The sequence below is a fragment of the Belonocnema kinseyi genome, chromosome 9 (assembly GCF_010883055.1).
Source record: "Belonocnema kinseyi isolate 2016_QV_RU_SX_M_011 chromosome 9, B_treatae_v1, whole genome shotgun sequence".
Classification (NCBI taxonomy): Eukaryota; Metazoa; Arthropoda; class Insecta; order Hymenoptera; family Cynipidae; genus Belonocnema; species Belonocnema kinseyi.
Window position 1 is genome coordinate 78,131,083 of NC_046665.1, and position 12,495 is coordinate 78,143,577.

The following is a 12,495-nucleotide window of genomic DNA, read 5'->3' on the forward strand; positions in this document are numbered from 1 at the left end:
AATCTAGCTGTTAAACTTTCAACCTCAAAAAGATTAATTTTCCAGCCAAAAAAACGAAGTTTTAACTAAATTTAAGAATTCTTAATCAAAAAGTTGAATTTTAAATTTAAAAAGGATAATTTTTTAATTAAAATATTAATTCAATACTAAAAAAGACGAATTTTTAACAGAATTTGAGAATACAAAAGCAAAAAGTGGATTTTTCAACTAAAAAAATATGAGTTTTCAATAAAAAGATTAATCTGCTACCAAAAAAGACAAATTTTTTTTCAAATTCAAGAATTCTCAAGGAAAAAAATGAATTTTTAAGAGACATTTTTTGTTAATTTTGAAGAAACAAGTTCAACTTTAAAACCTATTTTTTAAATTTTTACCCTAAAAAAAATCTGAATTTTTAAGCAGAAACAAACTTTTAACAAAATTCAAGAATTTTGTATCCTTTTGAAGTTGAATTTTCAATTTCAAAATAATAATTTTTGAACAAAAAGATTAATACCAAAAAAAAAAAAAAAACAATTTTCAACAGAATTAAAAAATTTTAAACCACCAGGTTAATTTTTCAACTAAAAGAAGATCAATTTCAAAAAAAAAAGATTAATTTTCTACCGAAAAAAAACAAAGTTTCAACTAAATTCAAGAATTCTGAATCAAAAAGTTGAATTTTTAATTTAAAAATGATAATTTTTAAATTAAAATATGAACTCAATACCAAAAAAGATAACTTTCAACAAAATTCAAAAATTTTAAACCAAAAAGTTGATTTTTCAACTAAAAAAAGATGAGTTTTCAAATAAAAAGATTAATTTACTACCAAAAAAGGCGAATTTTCAATCAAATTCAAGAATCCTCAACCAAAAGTTTGAATTTTCAACTAAAAAGATAAATTAAAAGAAAAAAGATTAATTTTATACCAAGAACATTCATCATCTGGAAACGTACTAAAAACGTTACCATATGTTCTTTTAGAATTTTCTTTTCTAAATTCTGAAAGATTAATATACGTGTAATGTTATTTTGATCGCCCCCCCCCCACCTGTTATCAATCATAGGTTTTGTGAGACCCCTCCCCCATCCCTAAAGTGGTAACTTTGTTTATGGATGATCCTTGAGGCTTCTTTTTCACTATCTTTAAAAATATGATGCGACTATCTTTGTAATTTTATGTGACTAATGCGACTTTTTAAAGCCAATAGGGTTGTTTCCAAAGTCAGATATCATTTTTCCAATAAACGGATCTTATTGTATATAAAATTCTAATAATAAAAACGCCCATAATATATTTTTTACATATTGTTTACAATTTTTAATTTAATGTTGAAATATGAATTTTTTATCACGATGTCGATTGGAGGGCCCCTTTGACGTCAAAGGGGTCGGATTTTCCACCAATTACAGCTCACGTGTCAGTGATTCTCAAATATATTTTTCTGTGCTGATGTTTTGTTTTGGTTACTTGCACATCGAAAATAGAAGTCGCAAAATATTCTTTAAAAAAATGCCAAGGGAGGGTTTCGTGAAAACCAATGGAGAAATGTCTACACAAAATAAATATATTTATGGTGTGTATAAAAAATTTATTGAAAAAGTACTTAAATATAGTCATGTTTACTGAACAACTCGTAAATATGTATGTACGATTTTAAAATGTGTTAATAATTTCCTTTTATGTTTTCCTTCAACATACCACTGACTCTTAAACCAAATATTACAACAGGATAACTTTTTTTGTCACATAATCCTTAAAAAATAAAGCTATCAAATCAAAATATTCAGAATTGACAGCAAACCGTGGACTAACCTCTTTATCATGAGTTTCGCTGTGATACTTTCGCATCATCACATTAATAGATAATTATGAGAACTTCTGAGTCACGTGACACCCACGTGACACCAATTTGAATAGGTGTTTTACCGCCTTCAATTTTTAATAATTTTTATCTGTTGAACGACAGAAAAGAAAAGAAAATGATAGCGCACCTTCGATTCAAATAAAAATTATGTATTAAAAAATTATTTTATCTAAAATCGCGAAACAACCCTATTAATAAAGTCGATCCGAGGCCTGTTTATGCAATACGCACCTATGAAACCGTCGCTGCTGGATGAATTTGGAGTATAAACCAAAGTGAACATTGTTTTTGATCCTTTGCTTTCTGTCAGTTCACACCAGGCGATTCTATCAATGTGATAACTAACTGCTCGCTGTCTGTTCCAAAAACGTCCTGCCCCTTTTCCGGTTATCACTGAGTCGATTTCTATTTTCTCACCAGATATTCCAAGGTGTATTTCAGTCTTTGCTAGTACTTTATTAATTATGTATACCCTGGGGAAATTACTTATATAAACGACAAGAGTTCGACAAACTGGATAAATCTTAAATTAGACAAGTTAATACATTTTTTAAATATCAGTTTTTTTAAAATACTGGATATAGATTAATTTTACCTATATAGTTGATAAAGTGGTGCTTCCATGGCAGTCGTGTGGCCTTCCATCTTCGCCAAATCTTCAGCAACTACATCTTGTTCTTTATCTTTTTTATCCTCTTCCTCACATTTTGTTGCAACTGTGCTGACAGTCACATGTCTAGCTTTGTCACTCGGTTTCATTTCCACCAAACCCAGGGTCGTGAATTCAAATTTCGATATTGTTTCTCGAGGATCCAAACATGGAAAGTCCCAATCTACCTCACCGTCATCCTCTGTGATGTATAAACCATATTGACTGATTTCTTTCCTGAGATTAACGAATTAATTATTCATTCAGAGAAAATATAGGTAAAACTGGAATAGCGGCTTCTCTCGTATAACCCTTTAACGTAAAAAATATCAAAAACTTGTTATTATTTGATGAATTCTAAATGAAAAAGGTGGGGGGAGAGAATTTTTAAACCACATTATGATTTTCTTTACACAAAAAGAAGCTGAAATGCATCTTGCATACCTGACTGAAATCACTATAGTTTGATCACAAAAATTAATCCTGATTGAACTTGTATACACTAAACTTTTGTAAAATACATATAAGTCTAACAGTGTTCGTTAATAGGCAAATAAAAAAAGAAAACATTTTATTAACAAACAAAAAGCATAACCTCAAAGATATTAAAGACATGTGAAAAGTAATTCACAATAAAATGACAAGAACTAATTGTAGGGTCTAGGTTATGAGAAAAATGGTTTTTTCTGTGTCTATACGTTTGGACAATATTGTATGTTCATGCACATTTATAATAATGCGATCGAGTCTAAACCTACGAATCTGGAAAGGGAAAGGTTTACCTTTTCTAGTATCAACCTGAAAAGGAAAAAAAGAGCCGGAAAAGGGAAGAGGGGTGTCCAGGAAACAAAAATCCATTCACTTCCTTTTAATGGGTTTCGATGTCTTTTGAATTGCCTATCTGTCACAAGAATTCCAAAATTGTCGCCGATTTGTTTTTAAAAGACTTTTAGTCGTTATAATTCTGTTGACTAACTTATATGCCGTAAAGACTGATAACTGAAATAGCAAAAGGAATCTACATAGTAGACCCGCGCATGATTTCTTTTAATCTTTCGATAATTTATAAATTTAAAAAATCGTGTGAAATATGGCAGCTTAACCACAAAAACGTCGGTCTTATTCAAAAAGAAGGAAACCGATTCAATATAACCTTGCTTGAAATGGTCATTGCAGTACATGGCAGATTCTATGTTTCTTGAGAAAATGACCGATTCACATAGACGCAAACCGATTCTGTTTCAACTTTCTGAATCTACAAATGACAGATACGCAATTCACAGAGTCGTCTTTTGAATGGATTCTTTTCTCCTGGGCAGCTTCCCCCTTTCTGCGTTAAGTACGATATAATAATGAAATTATGAATTATTGAGTGTACAAAATTGGGAATTTGTTGTTATGAATGGATTTTTGATTGGGTTAAAGTCAGGTACGTAATTAACATTGCTGTTGGTTTTCTTAAATATTAAATAAAAAAATTCTCGAAAATGCTCTTCCCCCACCTTTTTCATTTAGAATTAATTAAATAATGACAAGTTTTTGATATTTTTTAACGTTAAAAGGTCATACGGGAGAAGCCGCTATTCTATAGTTTTACCAAAATATAGATAGGGATACAATACAGTCACTTCTAATCGTTTTTTTTCTCCGATCAGCTTTTAGTCACGTTTTTAAAATAAAGTCACTATAATCACATTTTTAAATCTCACCATTAATCGCGCGTAAAAAGCAGTTGAAATCACCAAAAAATACCAATTTTTAACAGAATAGTTATATTTTCAACTAGAGAGTTGCTTTTTTTTATCTAAGGTTATAAATCTTCAACCAAAATAAAAAAAATAAACGAAATTTTAACCGAGAAGTTTAATTTTGAATACAAGAGTATAAATTCTCAATGAAAAACTTAATAGTTGATATTTAAACTCCAAAAGACTTTAATTTCAAATAAAAATAGTTAAATTCATTTAAAAGAAGACCAACTTTCAACAAAGAAGTAGAACAGAATAATTTCAACCAAATTATAATTTGAGGGAAACATAATTTTAAATATGAAATAAAAATTTCGAAGAAATATATTTTTAATTTATTTGTTTTTAGGGTTATATCAATATAATTTTTTCAGGTTTCTTGGAAAAATTCAGAAAGATGCTTCAAAGTTTCAGATTTGTCGAAAAAGTATCTATAAAATTTGTAAGTTTTTTATTTTTTATTTTACAGGATTTTACAAAAATGTTATAAAAAAACCGAATCGGTTTTAAGAGACAACTGGGACTTACAGAAGCTTGGAAGAAATTAAAAAATATTATATGAATTTTCTGAAATATTTGCAGTGATTAGTTTTTGAAATATCCTTTAAAATGATTCAAATTTTTCGTGAAATTTTGAAAAATGTTTCAAAATAAAAAAAATAACCTTTAAATCTTCCGGATTTTTCCACATTTTTAGAAATGTTTTTAAATATTCTTTAAAAATTAATTTTAAAACAATCTTTTGAGCTTTTCCTAAAAATCATAAGAATTCTTTATATTTCTCTTGAAACCTTTCAAAATTCTTAAAAAGGTTTTTTCGAAATCTTCAAAAATCGACATTTTCTTTAAAAAATTTTGAAATATTCTCAAGATTTACATTTTTTTGGAATATTTTTAAAACTTTTATTGTAAAACTTATAAATATCTTTTAAAATAATTCAGTTTCCTTGAAATAGGTTTAAATCAGAGAAAATTAAAAAAATTGTCTTAAAACCTTCCAGATCCTTTTTCGACAAATATTAAAACTTAAAATTAATGTTTGAAAATAACACAAAAATCATTTCACATCTTCCCGGTAATTTTAATTAATGGGGATATCGGTAGACCTTTTGTTACTTTTCTTAACAATTTTGTTTACCTATGCCGACAGTGTACACATTTCTTAAATTAAGATTTTGTCAGTTTTTGTCCATAATTTCATTTTTCTCATCGCTTGCAAACCCTAAAATCAAACATTTTTATACATTCAAAAATAAATTTTATGACGAAATAAAATTATTTATTTGAAAATCTTGATTTTTAAAACTGATGGTGCAGAAATTCGTAATTACAGTAGAGAACCCAAAAGAAAACATTTATTAATTTCAGTTCTATATCTATTTCTGAATCGTTTTGAACTTGGAATTACATTTTTAGTCACTTTTAGTAAGTTCCTATATTGAGTGAGCATTTGTTTTGTCAATTTTATAAATGAAATTAAATATTGAGTAATATTGAACTGGACTGTAAACCTAGAACATACTTAAATTCATCTAACTTAATTTGAATTTTATTTGATTAATTATATTTTTTTATCGATTGAATTTTGATTTAATTTTTTTAAATTCGCCATTGAAATTTCATGAATTTTGCTTGAATCCTTGAAATCAATATGAGTTAAAAATTTTTTTTATTCATCTGAAGTATTTTGAATTCAGAAGAACATTGGGGACCGTACCTAAATTACGTAACATCTCAAGGGGGGGGGGGGTATTTTACGACATGTCACGGGTGGGGGTTCGTCTCTTATTTTTGCAAATTCGCAAAAACTTTCTTTTGAAGATTACCTTTTTAGTCATAAATTTGTTTATTTGGTTCAAAATATAATAATTTGCTTAAAAAGACACACTTTTTGTTACAAATTCAACTGTTTTACTAGAAAATAGTATTTTTGGGTTAAAAATTCGGCTCTTTTCGTAGAATATTAACCTTTTTTAAACTTAATATTTTGTTGCTGATAAGTCAACTGAAATCTTTTTTGGATGAAAACTACTTTTCCTTAAAATTTGTATTTTTGATTTAAAAGTTCATCTTTTTCAGTATAAATATTGCATCTTTTTTGGAAAAAATGCAATTGTTCGGTTGAAAATCAAACTGTTTCCTCGACAATTCACTTTTTTTTTTAAATTCCTATTTTTGAATTGAAAAGTTAATTTTAATATTTTCGGATGAAAATTCAACTTTTTTTAAAATTTAAAATGCACCTGTTTTAAAAGAATTTTCATTTTTCTTGGAGAAGAATGCAAATGTTTCGTAGAAAATTTTAAAAACTTGTTAAAGTCATACTTTTTTGTTAAAAGTTCGACTATTTAGTAGAAAATGAACTTATTGTTTACAATTATTATTTTGGGGTTGAAAAGTGAATTGGGATCATCTTCGGATAAGATTTTAACTATTTTTTAAGGACTTTATTGAAAATTTAACTCTTTAATAAAAACTGTACTTTTCAATTAAATTTAATATTTTGGTGGTGAAAAGAGAACTGAAATCTTTTCTGGACGAAATATGCCACTTGAAAATAAAATAAAATAAAAATTAATCTGTTTTAAGAGAAACTTTATCTTTCTTGGATAAAAAATGCAAATGTTTGGTTATAAATTAAACTTCATAAATTATCTCGTAGTAGTAAATTAACTTTCTAACATTAAAAATCCTACTGAGTTGTTAAAAATTTTTCTATTTCATAGAGAGTTGACTTTTTGTTTTGAATTGATATTTTGGTGTTAAAAAATGAACTGAAATCTTTTTTGGATGAAAATTCAACTTTAAAAATAAAATTTTTCGTTTTTTATTCAATATTCATCCTTTTTGGTTGAAAAGAAGAAAATTTTTTGTTGAAAAATTCATATATTATATTATATATTTCTAATAAAAATTCATCTGTCTTAAGAGAAATTTCATATTTTTTTCATACAAATGCAACTATTTGGTAAAAAATTCAACAATTTTGTTAAGAAGTCCTTCTTTTTGGTTAAAAATTCGTCTTTTTGGATTGAACAATCTTCTTTTTTTTTCGTAGAAACTTATTTCTTCTTGAAAAATACACATCAACACAAAATACACAATCGTTTTTAACAGAAAATTCAACTTTTTTTTCAAAATTTATCTTTTTGATTTAAAAATTCATCTTTTTTAGTAGAAATAGAAATTTTTTGTAATGCAAACGCAACTTTTTGTTTAAAAATTATACTTCTTTGCACGAGTATTCAATTATTTTGTTCGAAAGATTTTCTTGAATCACTCTGTTCAGAAATAATTTTTTTTCTTGAAGATTCATATTTTTAGTTAAAAATAGATAACTTTACAATTTTTTAAGATTGATCTTTTCTAGTTCAAAATTCTTCTTTTTTTAAATTTAATTTTTGTTGGGTAAAAATGCATCAGTTTCGTGAAAAATTAATTTTTTGCAGAAAAGTCATAATGCTTGTTTGAAAAATCAATGTTTGCAGAGAATATTCGTCTTTTGGCTTGAAAATTCAACAACTTAGACCAACTTTTTCTTTTTTTCTTGAGTGAAAATCTTTATTTGTTGAAAATTCTCCTTTTTGGTTTTAAAATTATTAACAAAAAAAAATAATAATAAATTTTATCCATTTTCATTGGAATATAAACTATGACACTTTTTTCTTAGGAACTGAACTTTTTAGATTGAAAATTTAATTATTATGTTGACAATTTAATTATTTTGTGGAAAATTCAAATATTTTATTAAAAATAAATCTTTTATAGCAGAAAAGAAATTCTTTTGTTTCAAATAAATTAATTAATTAAAAAATTTTTAATTTGTATCTGTAAATACTATTTTATGTCACTTATAAAAGATTCTATGTTAAAAGTATTACAAGATTAAAATGCTGGTATTTGAATATCAATGATCAAGAAAAATGAAAAATTATTGAAGGAAAAAAGCAATAACTTGCAGAACATTTCTGGAAACTAAAAATGACGTACTTAGTAACATTATTAATACACATTAGTTACTTTTAGCCAATTTTAATCCCTTTTTGGGTTAAAAATTGGTGACTCTCGATCACCTTTTTGATTAAAACAGGTCACTGTTTCACTAATTTTTCTGTTAATTGCAAGATATAATAATACGGGAATACTTACTGGAGACTGTGAGTAGGATGTTCACTCGCGTACTTGTAACAAATTAATCCAATAAATTCCTGAACTTTTGCACTCGTTAGGACAATAACTTGAAGAGGATACGCTCTCTCTTCTTGTGGCAGCATGCACATAAATATTCTGTATCTACGCACTGGAATTCCAATTTGAGCCTGGAATTAGGAAATTCGTTTTTATTAGATCAATAGAAGTGTATTATAAAGTCACAGAAGAATTTTTTATCCAATTATAAATATAATTTCGCTTACATTTCCATCGAATCTTGCGTAGTCAGTGAAAGGATTTTGTGGAAGTTTGGGGCACTTCTCGAGCTGTTCGGACAATAAAGAATGTCTCTTATTCTTGCTTTCTTTTTTCCGAAAATCCTTACGCTGAAACAATTCCTGCTGTTTCTCAGTTGGGATATTTGCGGGATTATATTCCCACTTTACATGTTTTACTTTTGCAGCCTTTTTCCTTTCTATGTCCATTTTTTCCAATCGTTGAGCAGTATTCGAACGTTGTCTGTGGCTGAACTCCATGTCTACGAAGAAGAAAATTGTTCGAGAGTCAAATTGAGTAGAATAAAAGATTATTTCTAGCCTTAAAAAAATAGGAAATATATTATTATACCAAAAGAAATATCATAGGATTCTGCCATTGCATCCAAATCCTCTTCGTCACTTTCTTCCATTCCTGGGTAGCAATGCAGTGTTCCGTTTGATTTTAGAGTTTTGGGAATGTCTTCTCCACCCATCACCATTTCGCACATTCCTTTAATGATGAAATTGTATTAATAACGAAAAAGAACTTCATTAAAATTTTATGAAAGTTGAGAAAGAGCTCTAAAACTCAATTGGTTTACAATACTATTAACAAATAATTATCTATTTTCGAAAAAAAACTTCAAACTATTTTTCGGCAATCTTCTCTTTCAATTCTAACTTTAAATACAGCTATTGAAATACAGCAGACATGAATGCAAAATCTTATTTTTACAAAAGTTCAAAAATTACCATTTTAAAATCGACACTTTAGAGGTTTCCATATTTTCCGAGATGAGTTCTGTGATAAGAATACTTTTCAGGGAGGAAAACGAAGAAATGTGATATTTAAAGATTATTTAAATCAGTTCTTATTTTAATCACCATGTTCATTTCATATTGTACCCGGTTTATTGAATCCTAAAAGAACGATTTTTAAAGTTAATCACAAGTTCATTATTTTAACATCTTCGAAGCATGAATTCACTTTTTAAATAATTCATTGAAACTATTTTGAACCTTTTTTGTACCAAATAATTAATGTTACTGAAATAATAAAAATAAAGTTATCATATAAGAGGTAACGATTTAAATTTGGAAGTAGTGCATGGAATTAATTTTGGAAGGAGTGAATTTATAGAATTTCAGTAAAATATACATAAAATTGGCGACTCAATTAGATCAAAAACTGATTTAAATAACCTATAAATTCCAGATTTTTGCATTTTTCTTCCTGAGATTTATTAATTCTGGAAAATACGGAAAATCTCTAATGTGTCGAGTTTTAAAGTTAAATTTTTTATATTACAGTATCAAGATGTAAAAAAGCAAGATGAAAAGTTTTCAAAAATAATTATTCTCATTTAAATAATGCAATGAACATGGAGAAAAATGCTCATTTTACATTTATTGTAAAATGGTATATGTCTGGCTTTATTAAATAAAATTTTACATCATAGATTTAGAGTTTTTTTCAGTTTCATCATGCAAATAAATCTTATATTTTTCTGACTCTTGAACTTTGAAAATAAAATTTCGTTATAAAATTAAAATGATTTCATGGCTTTGGAACCAGGGCCTAACCTAAAAATTGAGTTGCCTCATTTTACTCGATAAATACTAGAATTTACATTTTTTTAGATAATTAAGACCTATTGCTGTTTTAAATGAACTCTGTATTCGGAGTGAAAAATTGTCTAATTTCATTACTTTTATGTGTAAAATGGTGAAACACTTGTTGTATTCTAAACCGATCATTAAAAAAACACATATTTTAAACAAAAAATATTGAAATTAGCTAACTTTTCACTCCGAATATAGATTTAATTCAAATCAGGAAAAGTTCGTAATTTATTTGAAAAAAGTGAAAAAGTCGGAAATTTAAACCGATAGCTGACCAAATGAGACTTTTTTCCAGGTGAATTTGAACGAATTCAGGATAAAGTCAAAAGAATTCAAAATAATTCAAATTAAATTTAAATCAATTGAACAAAAAATTTCATTATTTTCAGTAAAATTGAAGTGAATTTAAAATTGAATTTAGACAGATTAAATTTGTGAGAATTTGCGTTAATTGAACATTTTAAAAATAAAAAAATTCCATCAAATTAATTCATATGGATGTGAACAGAATTATGGGGAAAACAAATAAATTCACGAGAATTTTAAAGAATTAAAAAAAATTTAGGGCAAAATTTCAAAATATTGTATAGGTTTCAGTAAAATTTAAGTGAATTTTGAAGAGTTAAAGAAAATTCAAGAAAATTTGATGAATTTCATGCAAATACAATTTCAATAAAAAATAAGTTAATGAAATGTACCAATATTTTTGAAATCTAAAAAATTCCATTGAATTCTAATAAATTGGATTGAATAGAATTAGTGAATAAGAATTTGACAAAATCCGTAAGAAATCAAGATGAATTTGAAAGTCTTCAAATTACATTTTAAAAAATTGAAAAAAACACTTAATACAGAAAATGCATTTTTTATTATTTATAAATATTATGAAAATATTGAAAGTACAGTATAGCATTATGTTACACATGGCGAGTCTCATTTTGTTGACGAGAAAAATAATCTGCCCATTTAAAAGAATTGTATGTAAATTTTAAAAAATTGCGACATTCATATAGAATGTACTGTCACTTGTTCACTATAATTAAAGGAACTTTTGTAAATCATATAAAACGTTTTCAAATCAGATAAGACTTTATATAAAATCTACCAAAAGTGTATCTTGTAACTTTCCTAACAAATAAGTTAGAGTTTTTCTCTAAAGAAAGGGTAATTAGTGCACGCATAGCGCGCCCAATGTTCTAGTATTTTAAAATATAGAAAATTGTAACAATCATTTGTTTTATTTTTTACAAGTAAACTTCTGAGAAAGTTTTGTTTTGAAAAGATAAGCGGCTTTAGCTGTTTTAGTGTCATGGTATTTCTAACCTTAAATTTGGTGTTATTACAAACCTGTCTCGTCCGTAGTTATGAAACTGTCTCTGATGTGTGACAAAAGCCAGTGCTGATTATCGTACAAAGCCATTGTTTATAACTATAATTCAATTAATCTTATTCACTGCTTAAACTAATTTTTTACACTTTTTTATATTAATTCCCAAAACAATCGTCACACCTCGCGAATGCATGTACTTTTGCAACTATCCTCTACGTGTTTGAGGTATTTTTTCACGATTTTATTTAAAAATTACGAAGATTTAACTACTACTCCCGATTGCCATTAATTTGTAATGGATATTTAAACGCAAATATGTATTTTTTGACATTTTGCGACAGTTCTGTATACATTTCTAAATGTTAGTAGAAACGGTAGAAACTTTTTTACCATAATAGCTCATAACCTAAATAGGATAGTGAAATAGTTTTCAATCTTCACCGAAAGAGGGCGCAGTATGGTTGTTTCAATTCAACTATTTTTATGTTTGTCAGTATTCAAATTGATGCAAGTGAAATTTAGTTCATATTATAACTCAATTTGTAGACTTTTTTGCGTAAAGAAACGTGTTTGTTTTTGATTGTTTTTAATGTTTTAGTTTTTATTAGTGTATTATAAAGTCAGTATCAAGAATGTTAAAAGTTTTCAGAAGTAGCGAAAAATAATAAAAAAATAGCTTAATGAATATTGCTTTTTCCGGCACTTTTTGCGAAGCAGAAAAATTTCTTGATGACCGTTAATTTGTGTGTTTTTAAGTATTCAGCCCTTAAATATGTCAGATTTTTAACACTTTAACTTAATTCACCCATGGATTGGATAATTTTTACCCATGTTGCTATTACATGGGTTAGGAAAATTTTGTAAATTCATATTAAATATGATTTTT

General features: G+C 26.8%; 1 protein-coding gene across 1 annotated transcript in view; it reads right to left on the reverse strand.

Annotated features, from left to right (window-relative positions):
- The window catches only part of LOC117179342 (target of rapamycin complex 2 subunit MAPKAP1), a 14,392-nt gene extending 2,431 nt beyond the window's left edge, over window positions 1-11,961 (reverse strand). The window contains exons 1-6 of the mRNA XM_033371024.1: window positions 11,627-11,961; window positions 9,027-9,167; window positions 8,663-8,937; window positions 8,397-8,566; window positions 2,446-2,736; window positions 2,082-2,323 (exon numbers count right to left, since the gene is read on the reverse strand). Of these exons, the coding sequence (XP_033226915.1) occupies window positions 2,082-2,323; window positions 2,446-2,736; window positions 8,397-8,566; window positions 8,663-8,937; window positions 9,027-9,167; window positions 11,627-11,699 (1,192 nt within the window). The 5' untranslated portion in view covers window positions 11,700-11,961. The remainder of the gene's footprint in view (window positions 1-2,081; window positions 2,324-2,445; window positions 2,737-8,396; window positions 8,567-8,662; window positions 8,938-9,026; window positions 9,168-11,626) is intronic.
- Window positions 11,962-12,495: the final 534 nt, after the last annotated feature.